General features: G+C 36.0%; 4 protein-coding genes and 1 pseudogene across 8 annotated transcripts; 2 read left to right on the top strand and 3 right to left on the bottom strand.

Moving 5' to 3' along the window:
- The first annotated feature begins 5512 nt into the window (after window positions 1–5512).
- Window positions 5513–10689, top strand: LOC147478250 (Pre-mRNA-splicing factor 3). Its single transcript, XM_086582476.1, has 7 exons — window positions 5513–5657; window positions 5860–6652; window positions 7755–8087; window positions 8299–8715; window positions 8811–9005; window positions 9100–9260; window positions 9420–10689. Exons 2-7 carry the CDS (start codon window positions 5918–5920, stop codon window positions 10300–10302), a joined length of 2724 nt encoding a protein of 907 aa, XP_086438602.1. The 5' UTR covers window positions 5513–5657; window positions 5860–5917; the 3' UTR covers window positions 10303–10689.
- A 547-nt stretch (window positions 10690–11236) lies between these two features.
- On the bottom strand, window positions 11237–13636 carry LOC147478249 (pentatricopeptide (PPR) repeat protein). Its single transcript, XM_086584698.1, has one exon. It carries the CDS (start codon window positions 13358–13360, stop codon window positions 11441–11443), a length of 1920 nt encoding a protein of 639 aa, XP_086440824.1. The 5' UTR covers window positions 13361–13636; the 3' UTR covers window positions 11237–11440.
- Window positions 13637–14365: 729 nt separating this feature from the next.
- LOC147478248 (mavicyanin pseudogene) lies at window positions 14366–15166 on the bottom strand (annotated as a pseudogene).
- A 237-nt stretch (window positions 15167–15403) lies between these two features.
- Window positions 15404–18779, bottom strand: LOC147478247 (NHL domain-containing protein). 2 transcript variants are annotated; one of them, XM_086583852.1, is made up of 7 exons: window positions 18564–18779; window positions 18419–18487; window positions 18158–18325; window positions 17856–18026; window positions 17522–17731; window positions 16363–16451; window positions 15404–16260 (listed from the first exon to the last, which is right to left on the bottom strand). In XM_086583852.1, exons 1-7 carry the CDS (start codon window positions 18640–18642, stop codon window positions 15586–15588), a joined length of 1461 nt encoding a protein of 486 aa, XP_086439978.1. In that variant the 5' UTR covers window positions 18643–18779; the 3' UTR covers window positions 15404–15585. The 2 variants fall into 2 exon arrangements, with proteins under 2 accessions (XP_086439978.1, XP_086439979.1); XM_086583853.1 differs by having other exon boundaries at window positions 15404–16257.
- Window positions 18780–23166: 4387 nt separating this feature from the next.
- Window positions 23167–26383, top strand: LOC147478246 (uncharacterized). 4 transcript variants are annotated; one of them, XM_086583779.1, is made up of 7 exons: window positions 23167–23226; window positions 23605–23978; window positions 24262–24489; window positions 24591–24945; window positions 25216–25343; window positions 25450–25585; window positions 25977–26383. In XM_086583779.1, the coding sequence occupies exons 2-7, from the start codon at window positions 23635–23637 to the stop codon at window positions 26193–26195; spliced, it is 1410 nt and encodes a 469-aa protein (XP_086439905.1). In that variant the 5' UTR covers window positions 23167–23226; window positions 23605–23634; the 3' UTR covers window positions 26196–26383. The 4 variants fall into 4 exon arrangements, with proteins under 4 accessions (XP_086439905.1, XP_086439904.1, XP_086439906.1 ...); XM_086583778.1 differs by having other exon boundaries at window positions 23177–23236; XM_086583780.1 differs by lacking the exon at window positions 23167–23226 and adding an exon at window positions 23392–23485.
- Window positions 26384–26479: the final 96 nt, after the last annotated feature.

Genomic DNA, 26479 nt, shown 5'->3' with positions numbered 1-26479 from the left:
AATTAACAAATATAGAAACATCAAAAAATGGATGCAAATGCACTGAACTAATCTCAATGAATAATTAACGGGAAATCATAAATTTGATGCAACTGTATTGAACAAACCTCAAAAAATAATTAACGGGAAATCAGAAATTGGATGCAATTGTAGTGAACTAACCTCAACGAATAATTAACAGAAAATCGAAAACTGGATGCAACTGCATTAAACGAAAATCATATATTAACTAACAGGGCGGGAAATTGGATGCAATATCCTTGATAAATATTTAACGAAAAATCAGAAACTGGATGCAAATGCATTGAAATAACCTCAAAGAATAGTTAACTGGAAATCGGAACTCGGATGTAACTATATCGAACTACTCTCAAAGCATAAATAACCGGAAATTGGAAGCTAGATGCGAACTAACTTCGAAAAATAATTAACGAAAAATCAGAAACTGGATGTAAATGTATTAAACTAACCTCAAAAAGTAATTAACGAGAAATTGGAATATTGATGCAAATGCAATTAACTAATCTCAAAGAATAATTAACGAAATATTGAAAACTAGATGGAACTGCACTGAATTAACCTTAATAAATAGATAACGGAAAATCGTAAACTTGGTGCAACTGCACGGAACTAACTTCAAAGAATAATTAACGGAAAATCAGAAACTTGATACAACTACATTGAATTAACCTCAAAAATAATTAATGGGAAATCGAAAACTAGATCCAACTACATTGAACTAGCCTCAAAGAATAATTAATGTAAAATTGAAAACTTTATGCAAATGCATTGAACAAACCTCGAAACATAGTTGTATTATATATAGGGAGAATATAATATCTCGACAATTATAGTTTTGCATTTTAAGTAGTGTTTATTATAATTATTTTATTATGATTGGGAATGTCTTGCTATTTAAGTAACTTCAATATCATCTTCGCCACATTAGGCTTTCTCACAAAATTTCAACCAAACTTCTATTATGAAACATAACAACAAAAATAAATCGATGAGTTTTACCAAGGTTTGGTACTTTCTTTTGATAGAGAGCGGTGCAAGAAATTTGAACAAATGATTAATATAATTTCCATATCTCATAGCTATGAATAGTTGCTAATAAATTTTAGAATAATTTAATATAACGACACCCGTTCGTAGGACGGGTTCGAAAGCTAGTGCTTGTTAAATAGTATAATAGAAAGACTTGATTTTAAATAGCAAATTGCATACGAAATAGAAATTATTGAGGGCATATTCGGCATTTCATCATGGGAGTTTTAGATTATTATTTATTTTTTTTATTGGAAAAAAATATAAAACCTGTACTAACAGTTAATAAGAGTCAAATCTAATTGACCGGCATCAAACATTCAAACGTTAAAATGGGAGGACATGTCTAAAGAAAATTAGAATGGGGGATTATGTCTAATTCCTAATTATAAATGTGTGTGTGGTGGGGGGTATATCTAAAATCAAAACATTGGTTTAAGGGAGTCTGTTGAGAATTGTTTGGACTCCAAAACCAGAAGCATAATATTTTTAGTTTTACATCCAAGTTTGACCAAAACCAGAATTCGACACATGTCAACTCACTTTTGGAAGTTATGGACAAGAATACTCTCTTTATTTGTTTGCAACTACTAGAAATAACGAGATTTCCTCCTCCATAATCTCTTCGAATTTTATAAATATTAAAATGCACTTGATTTAATACATTTTAACTCGATAATTAAATTATTTGAACTCAACATTTTTAAATAAATTGTCAAGAGAATTTACTTATAATAACATATTTTACATTTTAAAATGCATATGCTGTAAAAACTTTAAAATACACAATATACTTTGTAGAGCAATACACCAGTACCTTTTGTTGTTATGAGTGGCCTAGATTCAATACACCACTCTCTCTCCTGCGCATACTAGCTTTACTCCTTATACATCTAAATTCTATTCAAACGCAAAATTCACTGTTCTTGTTTTGGTAGTTATCTTGGAAGGGTGAAAAAGAGAATAAATTATATTAAAAAATATACCAAATCTACAATGCACATGACCTCAAATGCATCCCAATGCGCACATATCTAGACCACACATCTGTCATCTTACACCCTAAAGATAAGAAAATGTATAAAGGGTAAAACCGGTATGAAATTGGTAGAAATTTTGTTTAGGCTCTATAATTTTGTAACAAGAAAAAAAAAACTCGTGCGGGACTCTTCTCTCTTTCTTTTCGATAAATCGCCTTTATCTTCAACCTCACATTCTTGTTTGATGATTTTGCATCAAAACCGACACTGTTTAAGGATTTTGAATTGATGAATTATCACACTTGAAGCTCACCATTAAATTGGTTTTCAAAATCAATACAGGGAGGTTTGGAAAACAACAAAGGCTTGCAAGGATTTGTCGATTTTCGTGCGAAGAGTTTCAACTAAGCCAATTCAATCCGCCGTGAAATGGTAATTGTTGTTTTTGTCTTTCCCACATTAGTACATACTATCACTGCTCCTTTACTGTTGTAAAATAAAATTTTGAATAATGGTCTTTTTGGAATTAATACACTTTATTGTTCTATAGTGCTAGCGGGAATTCAAAGGGGAATTTTTTAAAAACAAATAAGTAAAAAGTCTTGGAATATTGTGATTTGATATAATAATTTCTCTATGATTATATTTAGACTGTGATTCTATTTTTGCTAGAACAACTCCCTACCCTATCATTGTTTATGAAATCAATCTCATTAGTAGTTGGTTAGGCATGTCAATACATTCAAGTATAGACACGAGTGATTAGGTTGGAATACTTGTCAATGACTTTCTAGTTTGCTTTAATTTAATCCCAGGGTTATATGTCTATTGGAGTCGTTGTCTTCCTCATTATTATGATACCAAATCTACAATGCGCACAACTTTGTATGCAACTCAATGCGCACAACTTAGTAGTTAGTACTAAATGTCATTCTATGATTATACAAAGTCTGAGTCAAATATGGTTTTAATTGTACATTGTAGGTGAGTTGGCACTTTCAATAGCATTTGTTTTTTCAGCAGATGGATCCCTTTGATAATGCCTGGTCATCCTATGAAAATTTCCCAGTGTTAATTACAACTTACACGTAAGAAAATGAATACCCTTGCAATGGGAAGAATAGTTGTTTGGTTGGACTGTTTTGTTCCATCTAGGCTCTTTGTATTAGCATGGCATATCGCCATATCGTTAATATTTGTGATTATAGTTCAAGGTAGGGTTTTTTTGTTGGCTTTGAGGAACCTTTTTTGGAACCAAAGTTTAAGTTTGGATTAGAAATAAATTTCGAGCCTCAATATAGAAGTAAGGTATGTGTGTTATCTTTACAACTCAAAAAACATCGTTGCTTTTGGATATATGTGGAAAAAGTTGTGCTATCCTGAATAAAGCCCGTCAAAAATTTAGTTTGCAGAAAATTAGGATTTTTGCCATTTTCGACTTAAGTTTACTTATATATTTTATGATATCATAATTGCTAGTGGTTGTGATGCCTAGTAAAACTACGGGTTTCCAAAGTGGACATGGAGAATGAAATTGGTGAAGGTTATATTTTGTTTGAATAATGGTTTATTTTGTAAATGATTTTATTTATATTGTGTCCTTGGTTGAGACACGAGCATGACTAGGTGCCTTGGGGGCTAGTTTTACCTTTAATTGTTGTTTTTGTGTAAGGTAACTGAAAGTTAATGGAAAAGTTGGTATTGAACGGTATACCATGATTAAGCTTGATGAAGCTTGTATTATTTGATATTCAATATTGGGTATTAAACGGTATACCGTGTTAGAGCTTGTATTGATATTGGAGTTGGTTTCACTTTAGTTATATTTTGATATAATTCATTGCTTCTTTGAGAATAATTGAAACCAATCGAATCTAATCATTCATAAAAAGAAAAAATTACTACTAGCAACTTGAGCTCTTTAGTATAATTGAAACTAAATGAAATCATAGTATTTCGATAATGCACTAATTCTACTCATATTTTATTTAGGCATGAAAGGTTTGAGATACCTAATTTTATCTTGCATTATTTATCTTCCTCGTATGTGTCACTAGGGACTACTGACAATGTTGTGATTGTATCTTTGTTCCGGACAAAAATGAAATAAGCCAAACCAGTTTTTATACTCAATGCATATATTTTTCCTTTCCCCTCAATCAAGTGACTGAAATTATCAACACTTGGATCAACTTCAATACATGGAATAATGTACATTTGAACAACACATGGTTCCCACACCCGTTTCAACCATTTCCATATAACACGTGTTATAAACACAAACAATATGGCTGCAAAGAAATCTTGAATTTTACTGGCAATATCAAAATAAAAAAAGGGGAAGCATCAGTGCATGTAAACAATAATCTTCACCAATATGACACCCATGAAGAAAAAGAAGCTGAGGCGACTACCTCACCCATGTCCCCTCATTATCTCAACCTAAAATAAAGGCCCAACAACATTTTTTTTTACAAAGTGAAGAAGCCATTGATTAGTTACAATGTGAAATTGGTATAATATGATAATGAAAAAAACCCAAAATTTCGATCAAATGAATAACAACAAGATTATGCCCATATTAAAATCATAAATTATTGAGATAAATTATTATAGAAATTTAACAAGAAGCTAATAAATTTCAGCACTTACTCTATAGAAACCAATATCCAAACCTGAAGGAGTATTTGAGAGATGCCCAATCCAGAGTTTGAAATGTAGAGGATTTCTCTTGGAAGATAGTGAGAAAGGGAAACAATGGAGTTGAACTCGATAGTTTAGTAGAGATATCATAACTGGCCCGAAAAGAGTGTGAGAGATTGGTGCTAACTGTTTCCATTTTTTTTTCTCGAACTAACGAAGTTTTATTTCACTTTCCACTTTTCATTTTCGATGGTTATTAGGTTGGATTAGTTTTTGGGTAAATTTGGTATTTCATGTACTTGTTCCTTTTCCAAACCAGTTTCTCCCGTTAACAAGTTTGTTTTAGATTTTGGATTTTAAAGCAAAAATTATATGTGGGGTTGAGATTAGCGCACATTGGAATTTATTAGAGAGCCTGCACATTGAAGAAAACTTCTAAAAAATAACAGGTGGCGGACTGGTCTCGAGTCAAAAGTTTAGATTCTAAAGATTTTCTAAAAAATAACAGGTGGCAGACTAGTCTCGAGTCAAAAGCTTAGATTCTAAAGATTTTCTAAAAAATAACAGGTGGCAGACTGGTCTCGAGTCAAAAGCTTAGATTCTAAAAAATTTCTATAAAAAAATAAAACCCAAAAAAATTATTGGTCGAGCTTTTGAGTTGTTTTTTTTTTTTTAAATGACTCTCTAGCCCAATTTCCCAATTTCTTTGTATCTAAAATAAAACCCTATATTCTATAATACTAGTACTAGCATAATATAATGCACGTGTTAGAGTAACATGTGTAGCAAAAAAATGTCCAAGACGACAGCGGTAAAAAGTAGCCTACCTATATTTTTCATTTATACCCTTTTATAACACGATACTATTGCGGGACTGTAGATCAGGGTCGAGTTTAGATTTAGATTATTCCATCATCCCCAAAACTTACAACCCCCCTCTCTCTCTCTCAAACACACTCTATTCTACAATTGCAGGATTTGCAGGTAATAAATAAGCCGAGTTTTTTATTAAATAAAAAGCTAGGGTTTTATGGCTTTCTTTCCTATTTGTTGGGGGGTTTATGATTTTGTTGGATAAAGTCGTCTACAAATTAGATTACTTGTATTATTATTAGCTTGACATTTCATTTTATTTATTGCCCCTGAATTTCTCAATTTGTGTTTATTGTGCTTTTCTTTGATACAGGCTTTGCAATCTAGTAGTCTATCACTCTATTTACACTTACAATTGTTTTTCGAGAGGGATGGACAGAAATTCAAGAAACGATTCAGTAATAGATCACCGTGATACAGATAGAGATCGTGATCACAGGCATCGAAGTAAAAGAGATGGGCCTGATAGGTATAGAGAAGAGAAGCGCTCGTCCAAGGAGGAAAAACGTCGTCATCGATCCAAGGATGAAGAGCCAAAAGGTAGCACAGATGAATCAGTTGACAGACGTTTGGCCAAGGAAGAGAAACACAAAAATGGTGATCAGCATCGACCTAGGGATTTTCCAAATGATTATGAGGAATCTAAGAGGGAGGGTACTAGGGATGAAAAGCTTTCCCGTGATGAATCGGTTGATAGAAGATTGTCGTCTCACAAAAGGAGAGAACGGGCAGAGAGTGAGGAAAGAGTGGATAAGAGTGAGAAAAGGAGGAAAGAACAAAATAGAGATAAACGTCGATTTGAAGATATGGTGTCAAAGGATTCTACGGATCTGAATGGAACTGTTAAGGAAGAGAAGAGGGAAGAGTGGGAATTCAAGGATGGAGTTAAGGAAGATAAGATTAAAGATGTTAATGGTGGAAGTAGTCGCAGTGGGAGAAAAAGACGGAGGTTTGGTGACCGAGCTATGGAAGAAGATACGAGAGATGCTGAAGAAGAGAAACAAGCGGGTACTGTAAAATCCGAAAAGAAAGAATTTAGAGATGAAGTTGTCGATAATATTTCCCAAAAGACAGGCATTTCTAATAGGAGCGGCTCCAGATATGATGTGAGTTTCCATCTTATTTCCTGTCGTCTAACATAGTAAAATGAACATTTTCTTTTCTCCTTTGTGAATGTTTTACGCGAACAATTATATAGGCATAGGTATGGCTAAAGTAAGCGAGCAGAATACACATAATATTAAGTCCTATCATTATATTTGTTGACGTAGATAAATGAGTTGAAGCTTATAAACCAAGTGCATAATGAAAATGAAGCTGAGGCATAGTAGGTACGCAATACATGTCCTTGGAGAGGGCTGCATTACATAATCATTAATTTAAAAAAGAATTATCCCAGTTTAGAATAAACACTAGGTAAAGTTAACTAGTCATGTTATATGTGGTGTACACTTCTTACTTGACTTGTAGTTTTGGCAAGGCCCCTTCAACATAATCAATTAGACAATTCAAAAGTCACAATGACATGAGAAAATACATTGGTTATATGGGAGAACTGAAGATGTTAATCGAAACTTTAACTCTATTGCAGCAAGCTGTTCTTCCCAAAATGGATTAAAAAAATGTAACTGTTAATTTGATTTTCGTTTGAGTAGCGGGCGTTTTCATTACTGTTTTGAAACATTGATATCTTTATTTTTATAGCCCCTGTATTGGGTTTTTCCAGTATTGGGTTTTTGGCACCCATTGACAGTTTAGTCTTTTATTACAAGTATCTAACATCGGAGTTGTTAGAGAGATGTATACCAGATTTTGCCAATAATGTTACTTTCATTGCAATCTCATACATGGACTAAAGTTTGCATATTTCTAAAAAAGTAACAACACATTGTGAAGCATACAATGTCCCATGCTTTTAATAATGCACTAGATTTAGTTGGAGTACTAGTCTTTTCTGGAGTTTTTATGGTCCTCTTGGACCTGTACTGGGCTTTAATATTCATCGTAAGACCGGTACCACACATTTTTGTGTGATTTAGTTACTTGATTGAATTTGGTTGAGAGTTTCAAGATCACATTTCGTGTATATTAACATTGTTATTGTATATTGATTTATCATTTCAGTTGTCTTTCTAAGACAACACTGATCTCCATCTTGATAGACTTCAAGTTTTGTTTTTCTCATTCTTGGATGCTATCTTACTGTAGGGTGCTGGTTTGGAACCGGTGAGCATGCCGTCTAATGCTGTGTCTGAGCCTTCTTTGGAACCTGGACATTCCCTTCCTACCAAGGTATCTTCAATTTCTACCACCAATGAAAATAAGGGAGTTAGTGTTACCAGATCTCATGAGGTTCCTGGAAAATCCAGTACAGATGGGACTACAGCTTCAGCTGCTGGCAAGAGTGGAAGCCTACAAACTGTTTCTGTATCTCTCGATGCTTTAACAAAAGCCAAGGAAACCATACGAAAGCAGAAGGTGTTATCAGAAACCTTACGAAAGCAGAAGGAGTTATCAGAAAAGCTTAAAAGGAATCCATTGGTAAGTTTGTGCTCATGGCTTATATTGTACTCAGATGTAATCTCTCTCCCAAAAAAAAAAAAAAAAAACCAAATATTGTGTGTGTTTCACGTGCCTTTATTTTATTTTATTTTGGTCTTTTTTTTATTTTGTGTACTCCTTTATTTTCTATATCTTTCTTTCTTAATGTATTTAGAGAGTTAATATAATGATATTTTGCTGGTTTATGTAGTTAAACAAGGTTCCAAGCTCAAATTCAGATGCTCGTACACTGGTAGGGTTAAACAAGGAGGGTTTAAACGCCTCAAGCGTACAGACACCATTAAGCACATCTACTCTACCTGTCATGCCTTCAGCGTCTGCCAAGCCATCTGCGAGTGGTGTGCCTGCTGTTGGTGGGATTACAGCTATACCCAATATTGAAGCCGTAAAACGAGCGCAAGAGCTTGCAGCCAGAATGGGATTTCACCATGATCCGGAGTTTGCTCCTGTCATAAACATGTTCCCAGGGCAGATAACAACAGATGCGGCTGTCCATCAGAAACCATCCAAAGCTCCCGTTCTCCGTTTAGATCCACTAGGCAGAGAAATTGATGAACATGGTAATGTGGTCAATTTGTCTAAGCCAGCAAATCTGAGCACCTTAAAGGTTTGTTTTTTTCTATGATCTGGTCAGCTGTTTTCTCTTTGTTCTGCTTCTATGTGATACTCATGTTACTATCTTGTTCTTTGAATGTATTATAGGTCAACATTAACAAGCAGAAGAAAGACGCATTTCAGATACTTAAACCCGAGTTGGATGTTGATCCAGAATCAAATCCTCATTTTGATGAGAGAATGGGTATAAACAAGACAAAGCTTTTGAGGCCCAAGAGGATGGCTTTCCAGTTTGTAGAGGAAGGGAAATGGTCTAAAGATGCTGAGATCATCAGATTTAAGGTAATGGACAGACTTCAAGTCTATGATTGTGTTTTTGAAAAATCGTTTCTTTTGCTAATTTTCTTCCTTGATGATAGTTTACATTGTTTTTCAGAGTCAATTTGGAGAAGCCCAAGCTAAGGAGTTGAAAACAAAACAAGCCCAGCTAGCAAAGGCAAAATCTGAGCCTGATATCAATCCAAATTTGATTGAGGTGTCGGAGAGGGTTATTACCAGAGAAAAGCCAAAGGACTTGGTTCCAGATGTTGAGTGGTGGTAAGTTGTTTACATTCTACTTAATATTATATGCAGGTTGAATGTCTCTTACGTTTTAAATTTTGTCAAAATTTTAAGATGTGAGACAGGGACCACTTCTCTGTCTTGCATGAAGTTTCTATAATACATGTCTTACTTTGTTTTTACTGACTAACTCAGGGATCGGTCATTGTTGCTTTCTGGAGAATATGGTGACATTACTGAAGGGAACATGATTGGCGAAGATAAACTGAAAATTGATAAGATCACCATCTATGTAGAACACCCACTTCCAATTGAGCCACCAGCCGAGCCTACTCCTCCTCCACCACAACCCATGAAGCTAACTAAGAAGGAGCAGAAAAAAATGCGGACCCAGCGTCGCCTGAATAAAGAAAAAGACAGGCAAGAGATGATAAGGCAAGGCCTGATTGAACCACCAAAGCCCAAGGTCAAGATGAGCAATCTCATGAAAGTTCTTGGCTCTGAAGCTACACAAGACCCCACAAAGCTTGAAATGGAAATTCGTACTGCTGCTGCTGAGCGTGAACAAGCTCATGTTGATAGGAATATTGCACGAAAGCTTACACCGGCAGAGCGGCGTGAGAAAAAAGAGAGGAAGCTTTTTGAGGATCCAAACACACTAGAAACAATTGTTTCTGTTTATAAGATCAATGATCTTTCACATCCTCAGACCCGCTTTAAGGTCGATGTTAATGCCCAGGAGAACCGATTAACTGGGTGTGCAGTGATGGCTGACGACATGGCTGTGGTGGTTGTTGAAGGTGGTAGCAAGCCTATCAAGAGGTATGGCAAGCTGATGCTTGGGAGGATAAACTGGGCTGCTGCTGTGGCAGCAGATAAAGATGATGAGGATGAAAACGAGGACAAACCAGTGAACAGGTGTGTGCTAGTATGGCAAGGAAGTGTTGCTAAACCAAGTTTCAATAGGTTTTTTGTTCAAAACCATAGAACTGATGCTGCTGCAAGGAAAACGTTTTCTGATGCTGGGGTAGCTCATTATTGGGATCTAGCAGTGAATTTTAGTGATGATCAGATATGAATGGCCTTGCCTGACTTGGATGCGTGACATCATGATTGTGGGCATTTTAGCGTCTTGTAGAAGCTGATTGTGGAAGAATCCAACATTGCAGAAGCCATTTCCGGCATTTGTTGTCATTGTTGTCTTCTATATTTTGGAGGACTTTTTGCCATTCCTGGATACTCCTTGTCCTATTTTCTTATTTGTAGTCTCAACTTTTACCCCCCTGGGTGCTTGCGTCCCCAGGAGGGTTTGTTATTCATATTCTGGATGGATATATTATCAATAATTTGATTATGCATGCACCTCTGATATGAACTTCTTGTATGGTATGTCTTATGCTGGTCAGTTTGTAATGGGCCTGAAAGTTATATCATCGAGTAGAAATGACTTGTTTTTTTCTTATTATCTTTTTCGCGTTAATTATGGCTTCTGATGATTGTGTGAAAATTGAGTGGTTCAATGGAACACAGATTGACCTGAAGGTGAGCTTGGTTGGGTTGGGTTGGGTTGGGTTTTGTGCTGGAATACGTCCTTCAACATGGTAAGTTTACTTCAACATGACCTGAAGGAATTATAGTTCGTTTACTTCTTATTTGCAATAAATATGTTTGTCTTAATCAGTGTCATGCAGCTTTTCTCAGCAGCTTTTTCTTCCATGTTCTGTTGCGATTCAAAATGTATGAGAAATTAAGATGTTTGCGTCGTCCTGTAGCCCGCTCAGAGATGTGCGAGGAATTAAATTTTATCAGACTCGACTAATTTCTTTTGGAAAAACTAGCCTAGTGTGATAAACAATGACACCATCCATGTGCATTATGAGAGTAGAGCCTGGACAGAGTTTTGAGTTCGTTTAAAAAATGAGTCGAGTGCATGTGTACATACAGAAACTAAACTTGCTCTGTTTGAATATCCGAACGAGCAACTCCAAATCGGAGAAAAAAAGTGAAATGAATTCTGAAAAAGATAAGTAGATATTAGATAATAATATTAAAGAAAGAAAAACACATCTGGGCACGAAGAGTCCAGTGTTTCATGAATGATGAATCTATAGATAATAACTGAATGGTGATCTCACTAATCCATATACGTTTCTAACCCCATCATATATGTAAAAGTTGAAAAGCAAAAGAAAAGGCAAGATTAATGCAACCTCAACTTACCAATAATCACCACAAGAACATTTGCCATGTTTGAAATGATGAAAACGACTAGCATCTCTAACTACAATTTCTCGATTAGTAATCTCAGATATGAACTTGATTGCTAAGTGGCAATCATTGCAGACTCGCATGTTCTTCATGACTCTAATTGGAGCTCCTGATGTTGTACTCAGAAGGGCAAATGCAATTGCTAACTTCTCACTGTGGTGAGCTAGGTGGTATTCTTTCTCCTCAATATCCATGTCGTGCAAAACGGAGTTTGTGTCAGGCACATAACCCCTTTTCCTCATCTCTGAAGTCAGTTCTTTGAGGTACTCATCAATCTCCAACCATTTTGGATGGGATTTATCACCAACGCGGAACTGGTGAACCTGATTCTTCACCTCCAACCAACTTATTCCAGGCTCCTTCTTCACGTTTTTATCTCTCATAGTTTTTCTCATTTCTGAGACATCTCCCCAACCCTTTGTAGAAGCATGAATGTTTGAAAGCAATACATAAGGTACAGCGTCCTGAGGATCAAGCCTAAGCACATTCTCAGCTACTCTTCTTGCCATCTCCGTGTTCTTGTGGATTTTACAAGCAGATAACAAAGTTTTCCAAATAATCGAATCTGGTTTTATAGGCATTGATTTGATCAAAGCTTCTGCTTCCTCTAAACAACCAGCACGCCCTAGGAGATCAACCATGCAGTTATAATGCTCCAATCTAGGCTTTAGTTTGTACTCATCTACCATCAATCTGAATAACTCAGTTCCCCTTTCTTTCAACCCCCTATGACTACAAGCATAGAGCAAGCTGAGAAACGTAACATCATTTGGCTCAATCCCCTTCTTCTCCATCTGCTCAAACAACTTGATTGCTTCCTGGCCATGCCCATGGAAGCCATACGCAGCAATCATTGAGCTCCACAACACATCATCATCATCATCTTCAGGTTCCAAAAAAACTTTCAAAGAGTCTTCCAAACATCCACACTTTGAGTACATACTAACAAGTGAACTTCTAACCGACACAGAGGCATCAGCCCCAGACTTTATCGCTTGTGCATGAACCTGTTGGCCTTGTCCAAGAGTTGCCAACTCTGAACATGTACTAATAACACTGACAAAAGTTATTTTATCTGGCCTTAATCCAGCCAACTTCATCAGATTAAACTGATCCAAAGCTCCCTCAGAGTATCCGTTTTGAGCCCTACCCGCTATAATCGTATTGCACGCAATGACATTATGAACAGGCATCCCCTCAAAAACTTTCTCCCCATCACTCATATTTCCACATTTCATATACATATGAGCAAGTGAACTTCCAACAACTAAATCAAAATCAATCCCAGACTTCATAACATACCCATGTATCTGCTGCCCAAGTTTAACCTCCTTCGACCCCGCACAACCCCTTAAAACACTCCCTAAAGTAAACTTATCAGGAAACAATCCCATCCCATGCATTTTCCCAAACAAACACAACCCCTCCTCATTAAACTCAAACTGTATCAACCCACCAACCATAGCATTCCACGTCGCAAGGTTTCTTTCCGGCATTTCATCAAACAAAATCCTAGCACTATCCAAATCCCCATTTTGAACAAACCCACCTATCAAAATATTACAAGACATAACATTCTTCCTAGGCAATACACTAAACAAAGTTATACCACTCTCTAAATCCCCACATTTGCAATACATATTAATTAAATGATTCATAACAAACTTTTCTAAACAACACCCAGATGTTATAACCATGGAATGTAACTGTTTCCCTAGTGAAAGTGATTGTTTTGGTATACATCCTTTAATAAGGTGAGAAAACAAATTTGGGTCTAACCAAATTTCATTATAATATTGTTTAAATGCTTGTTTTAAATATACTTTTGAACAAAGATTAATCAATTCATCTTTTACGCTTTTCATCATCTTCTCTCCTACAACTACTAGTTTGTTTTCTGTTTTCAAATAATTTACAACTACCTCCCTCCCTATTTACAACTACCTCCCTTACTAATGTACACAACCAGTTTCTAAAACTATATGAATATGGACCGGGGACTAGAATATATTGCGGACCACTCATATTTATACTAGTACACTGCTATGCAAGTGGGGACGGGAGCGGAGAGGGAGACGGAGGAGAAGGGAGAGGAATTGATTGAGAGGGCGTGGAGAGAGAGAGAAGAGAAAAGACGAGCAATGAGGGCATACACACATAAACCAACCAAATGATTTTTTGTCCACATACCCCCCACTCGGGCTAGAACGCCACTACTCACTTGATAACTAGATAATTGCTAAGCAGTGGGGCGTGATCGGAGGGTGGAAAAGAGAGAGGGAGAGATGGGTTTGTGGGTGGGGAAAGAGTGAGTTAGGGTTTGGTTGAGAGGGAGAGGGACAAAAACCAACCAACTTTAGTTTTTGTCAACCTTAGATTGTTAATTTCGGCGATTATATATCGGTTTAAAGTTTTTCTACCCTTTGAAGATGAGTACGGTCAGCTAGTTTGGTCCGGACAACACAAAAATCCAACTCTCAGTCAGTGGCAATCTTACAATTGTTTGTAAAATAGAGGGCATTGTGATAAATCAGGAAAGAAACGTCTGAATTTTCACTGTACAAATGGACGGTTTTACCCCTCCCTCACATATATTATTACACAATTATCTTTTGAACAATGAATCTAATAGTCGAATCTGTACAGGGATATAACCGGAAAGATCCACTGTTAAACTATCAATTCTCTTTAAAGTAGCTAGATTGATTTATTTATTTAATAAGTATAAATCTAAAATTGGAAACATGAGAACGTACTATTATTAGAACATGAGAATTGAGAAGTTGAGAACACAACCAAAACTTTATTTAAAAGTAATTATTGGGCATAATACTCACTATTCATAAAAGACTTAGTAGTCTACAATCTCTACATTACTCACTAGAAACTCAAAATCCAAACTATTAGACAAGATACCAGACACTGAATAAAGTAGAAATTCCTAACTAGCCTTAATGAGCTACAGCCAAGACGGCCAAACCAAAAACTGCCCCAAGAACACCCTTGGAAGAAGCAGAAGCACCATTGCTCTTAGTAGGAGAAGAAGGTACAGGTGCAGGACGAGGTGGTGGCGATGGTGCATTGGAAGAGTCGTCAACAACTCTAATATCAACCTTCTGGCCAGCAAGACAGTGGCCTGGAATACCACAGAGGTAGTAGAAGTAGCCAGACCTGCTGAGGGTGATTGAGTCATTGCCCGATTCGTATGTCTGAAGTGCCGCAGTCACGTTGCATGTATCGTAGTCGTTTTGGTTCACCTCCAACACGTTATGTTGATTGTTGTACTCGAAAACAATAACATCCCCAACTTTAAACGTCTTGTCAGCAGCCCACTTCTTATAATAATCAACAACAGGAATAGTCCAACCATTAGCATCTCCAACCTTGTAAACAGTAGCCATGGACACATGCAACGATGCCATAACCAAGAACAACACCATAATATTCTTAACACAATCCATGATTGAAATGTAAAAGTTAATAGAAGAAGAGCAAGAGACAAGTGCAAGGAAGAGATTGCAAAAAGAAGTGAATGTAGTTGTCTTCTGAAACCTCCTTATTTATAACCTATGTAATACCAAGTTTTAGAAGGATTCTAATTAGTATTAGATTTGGTGTTTCACAAAATTGTACTTTCTAATTAGTATTAGATTTGGTTTCTAAATTTAAAAGTTCACAAAGTTGGGGTGTATAATTTTAGAATCCTAATCTAAAATTGCCTTTTGAACCAAATTTAGTGACCAAATAATTTTAGAATCCTAATCTAATCTCTTTTTTAGAATTCTGAGAGTTGGAGAGTTGGAGAGTTGGAGACTGAGAATTTGGAAAATAGGCCTCCTAACTCCAGTCGAGCTTGTCGATCCATGGATCTTTCAAGTCATAAAATGGATGTTACCAGTAACAACACGAAACAAGACAAGCCTATACTAAATCTTTTCAGGAAAATATCGAATTACACGCTAGGCCATCTGCTGCAAGCCTATCCTAAATCATTTGAAGGAAATTAACATATTACATATGAAATTTCCCAGCAAGCTAGACTATCCATTACAAGCAAAACGAGTGGGGGAACATTGAGAGTTCAAACCCCCAATCAAAAATTGAAGAGATCATCGGAACCATACTTGTTCCTGATGTTATAATGATCAAACTTTGTGTCACTATAATCAACTGGTTTGACTTCTACAGGCTTTGGCTCTGTCCCTGCCCCTCCATAAGCACCGTCCCCACTTCTTATTTCCCCGCTTCTATCACGATGGCGGTGCCTGGTTCTTTCTTTCTGGCTCTTGGAACCATACTGGGCATATGGAGGTGGTGTCTCACCTGATGCATAGAACTCTGTATAGTCTTGTCGCTTTGAAGACCGATGCTTGCTTGACAATGAGGGATCTTTCATAGAGGCTGATTTACTCTTCTGGAGTTTATGTTGTGTATAATTATCAGCTGAATTTGGAGCATTGGTGCGGCGTGCTTCGGATATGGGAGTGGGAGCTCTCTGCTTCTGCACTAGTGGGGGTTCAGCTTTATCTTCAGGCATCACAAGAGGGTCTCTGATTGGTGTCAGACCTTTCTTTCCAGGTTGGAAACTCAAAGGGATGAGATATAATCCGACAGTACCGAGCGCTTCAACTGCAAGTTTACCAAAATCCATGATAAGCCTTCCAGCAGATGGCCATCCCACCTCTTGGTCCTCTTTAAGGTTCTCCTTGAGCGGAGTGGGTTTTTCTCTGGTCGATCGAGCTTGGGGTTCTGTCTGCAAAGCCTGCTGCTGTAAGACACCATATTGGGAACAGCAAAGACGCCAGATTAGACAAACCAAGTGAAAAGAATGTAATAGATGGCATGCACAAATTAATGGTATGAGAATTACCGTCCTTGCAAATAAGGTAGGTCCAATTCCCTGCTGAATGATGCAGGATGCATATCCAATCAATACCGCGCCAATAACCATAACAATGTCTGCTTTGAAAAGCCACGTAGCATATCCATTAGCATATAGAATTTGAAAAGGTGATCCACAATTGAAATGTAAATTCTGCTCACGCTGGTTCAGTTTCTGAGAGATTGGTTACTGTTTAATATTTGCACCCATTTTAGTGACCAGGAAAAAAATACATGATTTTGTGGTGGTGCGCTATTTTTGCTTGCATTTGATTTATAAATTGTGTTTGTAAAGAGACAATCAGTACAGCAGATGAACAAATAGCTAGCAAGAACAACATATCTCAGGAATGGAAGGGAGGAAACTGAATCCCATAATCAATATGTGCTTTTCATTTCCTCCTTTTGTGTTGATTACATTACTTAGCTACATTTGTCAATATGGTCAACCGGTCTTTTCTTCAGTTACTTTGCGAGGATAAGTTCATGAGAAAAATTGTTTTAAGAACTTTCCTTGCATGCATATCTGACGTGAATACCTACAAGTGTTCTGCAAGGATGATCCCATTGAGAAACAGGATTGTGATTTAAATGCTCAACAACTATCATTATGTAGATGAGCGATAATGGGAGAACTCAAATAACGAGGGTTTACATGAAGAATCCTAACTGCAGTAATGTGTGTCAACCTATGAAGAACCATAACTAAGGTGTGTGTACTTAATATTTGTTTAATCTATCATTCTTATTTTCCAAAATATATGCGTGTATCATGTATCGGCACTGATCATGAATCAGCTGAAACCCAGAACACAAAGCAACCTGCTCCGCTAGAAGTCTTCAGGACTATACTCTAGCTGGCATATGAGAGATATCCTGATTCCTAAAGCATAGTTATTATCCTTCACATTGGCCTATAACTTTTTTTTTGGCTTATATGTTGTTATCAACAAAAATATACATCCAAGCTACAACAGTTAGACTTAATAATGCAACTACAACCATAAAGAAAACCCAGGATTAATCAGTTAAGAGTAAGACACCAGTTATGTGTTAATAGAAACTTCTACGTTTTGTGTTGAACACAGATGCTATCTTTAAAGTATACATAAGCATGATTACTACGTAAAATATATTTGGAGTCAAACCTGTGGTGGTAATTGAGCTATGCTGATTATCACAATCCTCTTGGTTGAGAGAAATTTGCCTCAGAGCAGCATTTCCTCTATCAATAACTAACAATGAACAGGTGCGCCCAACATAGACTACATCAAAATCACTAGAGAACTTTGCATCCTCACTAGGTCCATCCCTGTAACCCGCAACATTGGATTTCCCTCCAGCAATTGTTGTCACACCTGCAAGCAAACAAAGCAATTACTAAACATTAATTTGATTTCTTTACAGGCGGAGGATCAAATTCCAAAATTCTAGATACACAATCCTGAAAATCAGCTCAGATAAGGTTAAGATGTCACATACCAGCTTCTCCTATCTTTCTGATAGCTAGATTCGTTGTGTCTGCGACATATACATTCCCTTTATCATCCATGGTAACACCCTTTGGATGATTAAACCGAGCATCACTTGGTTTTCCATCAACATGTCCAGTGTAACCCTGAAACGACCCAGCAACTAATCTAGCTCTACTATCTGCAAAACCCAAGTTACAAAGATGAAGCATTTCGTTAACACAGATATAAGCTCATCACTCGGTACTAAAACAAAACACTAACATGTGAGATATAAACCAAATTAAGTAGTATACAAAGTAGCAGACATACATTGGGATAGAGGCGGAGTTATTCGCACAATGTTGCTGTTCACCTCATCAACGGCAAAGAGTTCCCCATCCTGAGATACACGAATAGAATGCGGCAGCACCCCAAGCGCATTTCCTTCTACTATAGTCTCAACCAAGTAACCACTCTCGAACTGAAGCACATTACCATCTGTACATATATATAATATAACCACATTATAACCCATCAATCTAAACATGATCATATCCTCAATAAAGTGACAAAATTAATGAGTATTCTAACCTGGTTGTGATGGTTTTGGTGAAGATCTAGTCCATTTGAGAATGGAAGACAAGTGTTTAACCAAAGGTGCTGAAACAAAGAAAAATGAATGAAGTTATAAGTAACATTACCCAACAGCTTAAAATTTGTTTGGTAACAAGTTTACCTGCTGGAGCAGCAGCTTGAACTGGAAATTCAAGTAAAGGGGAGATGAAAAGTGTGAGAAGTAGTATTGAATTTCTCATGATAGTTGGTAATGAGTAACTAGTTAGAGGTGTGTAGCCATGAGTGAAAGGAAAGTTTTTTGCTTTGGAGGAAAAATGGCTTTTGAGTTTTGAGGTGTGATAAATATTTCACTTTTTCTGTAGTGCGTTTTGTGGCAGTCTTCTTTTTACAAGTACTTTTGTACTTTGCAAAGCGGAGTGTTTACTAGTACTGTTTGCTTCACTTAATCAGGTTACCATCATCAGTCAACGACTGTTCAAAGACTAGTCAAAGTATTACCCAAAAAATTTATTAAAAATAAAAACTATCAAGAGATGTGCCATGTGACGTGGTGAAGTGGTTAGAAACTTTACACAAAATGTCATTAATAGCAAGGCCGAAAATTAATATCTTAATAATCTTAATATTGATAGTTTCAATTATCTTAATATTGAGGACACAAAATGTCATTAATTTTCGGCCTGGTTATTAATGACATTTTGTGTAAAGTTTCAATTATAGCTAAGCACTTCACCACATTGCACATCTCTCTTGATGGTTTTTATTGATATATCGGCGATATATTTTGGTTTTTGGCCCCTCCAATATTTCGGATGGATATATTGATATAATTTCAAATCGATATATATTGGGTTTTCCAATATATTGATATATATTGACCGATATATCTAATAAATCTGATTTTGACTATTGACTTTGACCGATATTTGACTAATTTTTTATTATTTTTTCCGATATTTCCAATATATATCACTATATATCGATGATATTTTCCAATATATTGACACAATTTTTTTTTTTGACCGGTTAACAAAAAGAGATATATCGTCCAATATATTGATATTTTCGATATATTTTGTTTTTTGAATGGTTCGAAATATCGCCTAATTTCAAAATATAAGGCCTTGATTAATAGCACAAGATTCATTTTTAGATTTGATCGTCCCCAACTACTAACTCAAAACTCAAAGATGCCACCTTGATACCAACTGTTGGTCAATTGTCTGACTCATGTTTCGAGGTCGCAAACCATCTTCTAAAACTTTCATTTGTTTTTTTTTTGATAATCAACATATATATATATATATATATATATATATATATATATATATATATATATATATATATATATATATATTAAAAAGATGAAATTGAAGAGATTACCGATAGTCTATCATCCTCCAAATAGTTCATCAACCAACTAGGTGGTGGTAAGCCACTTTCGTGAACTAAGAGGTAGGGAAGCCACTTCTTAATATATATATATATATATATATATATATATATATATATATATATATATATATATTATATATATATATATGAAGATGAAATTGAAGAGATTACGATAGTCTATCATCCTCCAAATAGTTCATCTATTGATACACTTAATAAGAGGTAGATTTTACCCATAAAAATTTACAAGAGCTTCTAGTACATCTTCTAGTACATCTTCAAGTATAATCTTTGAAGACCAGGAAATGCTTGATGCTTGTTTGTCCAAAAAGTTGTATACATCTTTCGCATCCAACTCTACTTCCACTAATGAGCTGAATTTCCGACACCATTGAATTCCTGTAAATGCCCATTTACATTCTGCTTCTTCTACAGTTCTGCCCCTCCCTCTATCTATTCCTGCTGCAATGAAACATCCATTAGAATCTCTAAGTACATAACCAATTCCAATGGGATGGGGTATATTTTTCTTAAAACTGGCATCAATGTTCAATTTTACCCACCTTATACATGGTGGTTTCCATCTTTCTAAAGGAACAGGTTGAAAATTTACAATATTAAGGTCTAATCCAACTTCCATGGCATTTACAAAACCCTGTACTAGTCTATATACATGTGTCCAGTTAGGTTTAGACTTATCATGCAACACTCTACATCGCTCTAGCCATATAATCCAGTTTATATATATATACAAAAACTTGTCCAATTCTTTTTGTCAATCAGCCAATCCACTGGGGGTTTGTACCACATGTCTATCCATTCTGTCACCTGCAAATTCTCAAAATCTATTAGTCTGAAATTCCAAGGTGTTGAAATTAAACCAAAGAGTTCTTGTGAAAGGACAAACCAAGAATAAGTGATGTACATATTCTATAGAAGAGTTACATAGCAAACAAGTTTTATCAGCTACATAGAAAAGAGTACTAAGATGGTCTCGTGTTGGGACAATAGAGTGGTAACATTTCCAAGCAAACAAAGTTTCTCTAGGTCTGAGGTCATTTCTCTAGAAAGTTAGACTAGTATTGTGATTCACATTGGTGACATATCTTAAACTTAACTGATGGTAGGCAGATTTTACAGAGTGTTGTCCATTTTTGGTTAAGGTCCAATGTAGTTTATCAACAGGATTATTCCTAGGAATGTATATATTCTGAATACTGAGAGAAGTATTAATATCAAAAAGAGAATTTAAGATATCTATTTTCCAAGTTCAAGTATTTACATCTATAAGATCAGCAACTTTACTGTACAAAGGATTATGAACTGTGGTAATTAGTATTGTACCATTCAAAAGTTCTGGAATCCATGAGTCTGTCCAGATATTTATATCCTTACCTGAGCCTACCTACCACATAGCATTTTTTTTTACAATAGTATTGTAAACTGTTTGCATTCCCTGCCAAAACCAAAATGAACCAGATTTGTGTACAGTAGTTAAAATATTCACACTAGGATGATATTTACCTTTTAGTTGTGTGGAAAGAAGTGAGTCTGGTTTAGTGATGATATTCCAAAGAATTTTACTAAGATGAGCAAGGTTATTAGTTTCCATATCTCTAATACCTAGGCCACCACCTATTTTTGATTGGCAAATAAAGCTCCAACTCTTCAAATACAAAGGATGTTTTTTACCATTATTTTTCCCCCCACCAAAAATCTCTCTGAATAGCATTCAAAGTAGAGGTCACAGTGTTAGGTAGCAGAAAAGTACTCATATGAAAAACAGGGATAGCAGATGATATAGATTTAATACGAACAGTTCTAGCTACTTGTGAAAGCAACTTGCTTTTCCACCCAGCAATTCTAATGTTTACCTTATCAATAAGATGATTAAAAATCCTAGTTTTTGGTTGGCTAAGAAAGAGTGTTGATCCAAGATACTTTTCACCAATAGTTATTTTCCGCATGTGAAGCAAATGCATGATGTTAGTTGTATCAGAAGAAGGCATGTTTGGACTGAAGTGGATACCTGATTTTTCAAAATTAATTTCTTGAATTGACCTGTGATCTCACAAAAGAGGTTTAGAGCATCCAGAAGTTCTGTTGCCTCATTAAGATTTGCTTGACAAAAAATGAAAGCATCATTTGCAAACAACAAGTGAGAAATATGACTACTATTTCTTGAGATTTTTATTCCATGAAGCTTGTTATTTTGGGTTTTTACATTAGGAATTCTGGTTAACACTTCCATACATAAAATAAAAAGAAGGGGGTGACAGTGGGTCACCCTGTCTCAGCCCTCTGCAAGAGTTAAAGAAGCCATGAGGTGTACCATTGATTATAACCGAGAACTGAGGTGATGAAAAGCATTGGGTGACAAGATTGACTGACTTCTGATTAAGCCCAAGAGATGTGAGGATAGGAGGGTGTTCAAATTAACCTTGTCAAAGGCTTTAGACATGTTAAGCTTTATAGCCATAAGGCCAGACTTCCCTTTTTTATGCTTGATAGTGTGCATAATCTCATGAGCAAGGATGATGTTATCTATGATTTGTCTATTAGGCACAAAGGCACACTGATAAGGAGATATACAAGGGCCAATAATTGTCTTTAGTCTATTAGCCAGGAGTTTGAATATTACCTTGGAAGAGATGTTACACAAACTGATTGGTCTAAAATCACTACAAGAAGATGGATTAGGACATTTAGGGATGAGAACAATGTTTGTTTGATTAAGATGTTTTAGAGAATGACCTTGAGAGAAGAATAAAACAACCATCTTTGTTACTTTTGTCCAAGCAAGTCCCAGGATGACTGGAAAAAAATGGCAGGAAACCCATTAGGTCAAGGGGATTTCAGACCACCAATGCTGAACATAACCTCTTTTACTTCTTTAGGTGTGATACTTCTTCAGGTGTGACAGGTCAAAAGAAGTCAATATATATAGGAAAGAAAGAGGTAATAAGACTAGTATTAACAGATTTATTTACATCTAGAAGGTTAGAAAAATGATTTACAAGAGTTTGACCTATATCATTAGGATTAGAAATCCAAGTATCATTAGAAGTTTTCAACCATTCAATTTTATTGTATCTTCTAAAATCGTTGCAATCTTTAATTTCTCATTTTTGTCATCTTACATGGAATTATCAGAATTTAAATAAAAATATCAATGATGCAACATCATGGCATGTATGTTACCACTTTTAAATCTGCACCACCATTGCGGACTTTTATGTTGGCCCGGTCAATAAAATAATGGTAACTGGAGTACTGGACCACCATTGTGGACTTTATGTTGGCCGGTCAATAGAATAATGGGGTAATATACAACACGTGTTCTTACTTCTTACGCACGTCACACACCACTATAGAACTAGCTGATCTCTTTCTTCTCAAAGAACACAATCTAAAATTTCAACGCACTGGTAATAATTAGTAAGTTTCTCACTATTACTGTTGAATTAGTGAGTATGGCATTGTTTAGATGAGATTTATTCGGTTGTTTTTGTATTGCATGTTTTTTTTTGGTTCAGAGTTTGTAGCTGGTTGTGTTTGTTGTGTTTATATTCATGATCGTTATATTTTTTTTACATGCACAGTGATGGTTTGACGTGATTTTAGTAGAAAACCCTAAAGTGATTTTTCTAAGTTGTTCATGAGGGTGTGTGAATGTGACTTAGGCCGGTTTGTATACGGCGCCCGTCCATGTTTCTTTTAAATTATGTGATATTTTGACTGTTTTTATTTATTGGTTTGTTTAATGTTTTGTGCTGAACATTTTTTTTTTTATGTATTTTCATCAGGTTGAACTTGTTTAGTTAAGATAAGTAAAAATGGCAGGTGGATTTAGAGTGTTGCATCTTGTCCGACCGTTTATGCCGTTTCTGCCAGAAGTTCAAAGTGCAGATAGGAAAACTCCTTTCAGAGTGAGGGTTATGTACACAGTGGTAGCTCTTTTCATCTTTCTAGTCTGCAGTCAGCTCCCTCTGTATGGGATACACTCAACAACAGGTGCAGATCCTTTCTACTGGATTCGGGTTATTCTCGCCTCTAGCCGTGGGACTGTCATGGAGCTTGGTATTACCCCTATTGTGACATCTGGACTGGTGATGCAAATGCTCGCTGGGCTGAAAATAATTGAAGTGGACAACAGTGTTCGCGAAGATCGTGCGCTTTTGTAAGTTGTTCTTTAGTTTTCTTGTTGCATATTTTGAAACAAAAGCTAGATAGTAATTATATAAAAATCATTGTCCAAGTGGGCTTGCAAATTAGTTGTGTTTCTGATTTCTCCTCAATAGTTGAAAACTATACTGATAGATATGTAAAATAGTTTACTCTATATAGACTTGGTCTATGAAATTTTAGGAAGTAAGGTTGTATCCATCTTTAGTCGTTCACAAATTACAATTATCTTCACTGGTTGATTAACTGTCCTTGTCACATTGTAAAATTCTTCACAGAAATGGTGCACAGAAGCTGTTAGGTATACTGATTGCTGCCGGTCAAGCGGTGGTTTATGTTTTATCTGGAATGTATGGTAGTGTTGACCAACTTGGCGTTGGAAACGCAATTCTTATCATAGTCCAACTTTGCTTTGCTGGTGTCATTGTAATATGCTTGGACGAACTTCTACAGAAAGGATATGGTCTTGGATCTGGTATCTCCCTGTTCATTGCAACTAATATCTGGTAAGATGCTTAAATGTTTTTGTTTGTCGTCTCTCTTCGTGCCTGTTTTATTTTCAACTCTCTTATATTATTTCTTTTGTGGACATCTTTTGTTTCTATAGTGAAAGTGTGATCTGGAAAGCATTTAGCCCCGCAACTATCAACACTGGACGGGGAACTGAGTTTGAAGGAGCAATTGTTGCTTTATTCCATCTGTTAATAACACGGACAGACAAGGTCCATGCCCTCCGTGAGGCATTTTATCGGCAAAATCTCCCTAATGTAACAAACTTGCTAGCTACATTCTTGATCTTCGGCATTGTTAACTACTTCCAAGGGTTCCGTGTTGATTTGCCCATGAAGTCGAAGAATACTCGTGGTCAACAAGGATCATATCCAATTAAACTATTTTACACATCCAACATGCCAATTGTTCTACAGTCTGCACTTGTGTCCTATCTTTACTTCTTATCCCAGGTACCAATCTCCTCTTTAATTGTAGGACCTAAATGTTCGCTTTTCCCCCTACAATCAATTCCATAGGAAACCTTATATGCTTCCAGTGTTTGCTCCTCCGGAATTAAGATTGAGAACCATCCATTCAAGTGCAATGGTCAGCAAAAAATGAATGGCAATCTCAATCCAATCTTTCGAACTCCTTAATTTGTAATTTCATAATTTGTGTGAAAGCTGATTTCCCTTAATCTACAATAGGACATATATCTAATAATATTACTATTTCTACAGTTACTGTACAGGAAGTTCAGTGGAAATTTCCTTGTAAATCTGCTGGGTAAGTGGAAGGAATCTGAATACTCAGGCGGCCAATTTATCCCTGTCGGTGGGATTGCATATTACATCACTGGACCCTCAAGGTGAGACCCATGTTTTGTTTCACATCATTTTGTTTGCAAGAGCAGTAGTTCTTGTGATTTTGCTTCATCTTTTTGAATTCCTAAAAAAATTGGTTCATCTTTTCAGCTTGGCCGACATGGCAGCCAATCCTTTCCATGCATTATTATATCTTGTGTTTGTGCTGTCCGCTTGTGCTCTGCTTTCAATGACTTGGATTAAAGTTTCTGGTTCCTCTGCCAGAGATGTGGCTGAGCAGCTCAAGGTATCCTTACGTGATTTTCATTCATGTAATATAGGATAGCATTAGAAATCAAGTTTTCTTTCTTATTTGTCTTCTCAAATACCTTTTCACAACAAATTCTTAGATGATATATGATAGCATTGGAAATCAAATGTCTTTTTACCTCCTCTTTTGTTCTTCATCAAATAAGCAAAGCAAGTGTACTCGAGGAATTATAGCTAATTTTCTATCCTTTTTTCTCATCTTTTTCTTTTTCTTAATTTCCTATTTACATCTTAGGTTATCTAGTCAGTAAATTATATGTATTATGAGGTTTTACGTGACTGCGTGAGCGACTTAATATATAATAGTCTTCTGGAAGTTATTACCTGATATCTGGATACCTCCTAATATTTCTTTGTTTATTCTGCAGGAGCAACAAATGGTGATGTCTGGGCATAGAGAGTCAAATTTACAAATGGAACTGAACCGATACATCCCTACTGCAGCAGCCTTTGGAGGCATCTGCATTGGAGCTTTGACAGTTCTGGCGGATTTCATGGGCGCAATTGGTTCTGGAACTGGAATTTTACTTGCAGTCACAATAATTTATCAATATATTGAAACTTTTGAAAAGGAAAAAAGTCAGTGAGTGTCTGCACCTTTGATGTAAATTTTTTTATTAGTGCTATTAGTTTGTTCTAGATAGATGTGCAGCAGTTTCAGGATACTACTATCTTGAATTGATTTAACAATGTTACTCCTGTACCACTGGCTCATTGCAAGTCTTTAACACACGAGCTTCTATGAGATCGCTCAAAGAAAGATCCCTTTGAAGGCTGTACTGTTTCTTTGACTGGGTTTATCTTCTGTTGCTCTTTTAATTTGTTATCTCTTTTTTAGTTATATTGATTTTGCCCCCAACTTATTAGTCCT

This window comes from Coptis chinensis, chromosome 9, assembly GCF_015680905.1.
Source record: "Coptis chinensis isolate HL-2020 chromosome 9, ASM1568090v1, whole genome shotgun sequence".
NCBI classification, from domain to species: Eukaryota; Viridiplantae; Streptophyta; class Magnoliopsida; order Ranunculales; family Ranunculaceae; genus Coptis; species Coptis chinensis.
The sequence above is the reverse complement of the archived record's forward strand: the minus strand, read 5'-3'. Positions and strand labels throughout refer to the sequence as shown.

Coding starts and splice junctions, on each gene's coding strand:
- LOC147478250 (XM_086582476.1), top strand. CDS start 5,918: ATGGACAGAAATTCAAGAAACGATTCAGTAATAGATCACCGTGATACA. Junction 9,006..9,099: donor CTGAGATCATCAGATTTAAG/GTAATGGACAGA, acceptor ATTGTTTTTCAG/AGTCAATTTGGAGAAGCCCA. Junction 9,261..9,419: donor GTTCCAGATGTTGAGTGGTG/GTAAGTTGTTTA, acceptor TGACTAACTCAG/GGATCGGTCATTGTTGCTTT.
- LOC147478249 (XM_086584698.1), bottom strand. CDS start 13,360: ATGATGAAAAGCGTAAAAGATGAATTGATTAATCTTTGTTCAAAAGTA.
- LOC147478247 (XM_086583852.1), bottom strand. CDS start 18,642: ATGAGAAATTCAATACTACTTCTCACACTTTTCATCTCCCCTTTACTT. Junction 18,488..18,563: donor TCAAGCTGCTGCTCCAGCAG/GTAAACTTGTTA, acceptor TCTTTGTTTCAG/CACCTTTGGTTAAACACTTG. Junction 18,326..18,418: donor ACCAAAACCATCACAACCAG/GTTAGAATACTC, acceptor ATATATGTACAG/ATGGTAATGTGCTTCAGTTC.
- LOC147478246 (XM_086583779.1), top strand. CDS start 23,635: ATGGCAGGTGGATTTAGAGTGTTGCATCTTGTCCGACCGTTTATGCCG. Junction 24,490..24,590: donor TTCATTGCAACTAATATCTG/GTAAGATGCTTA, acceptor TTGTTTCTATAG/TGAAAGTGTGATCTGGAAAG. Junction 25,344..25,449: donor TACATCACTGGACCCTCAAG/GTGAGACCCATG, acceptor TCATCTTTTCAG/CTTGGCCGACATGGCAGCCA.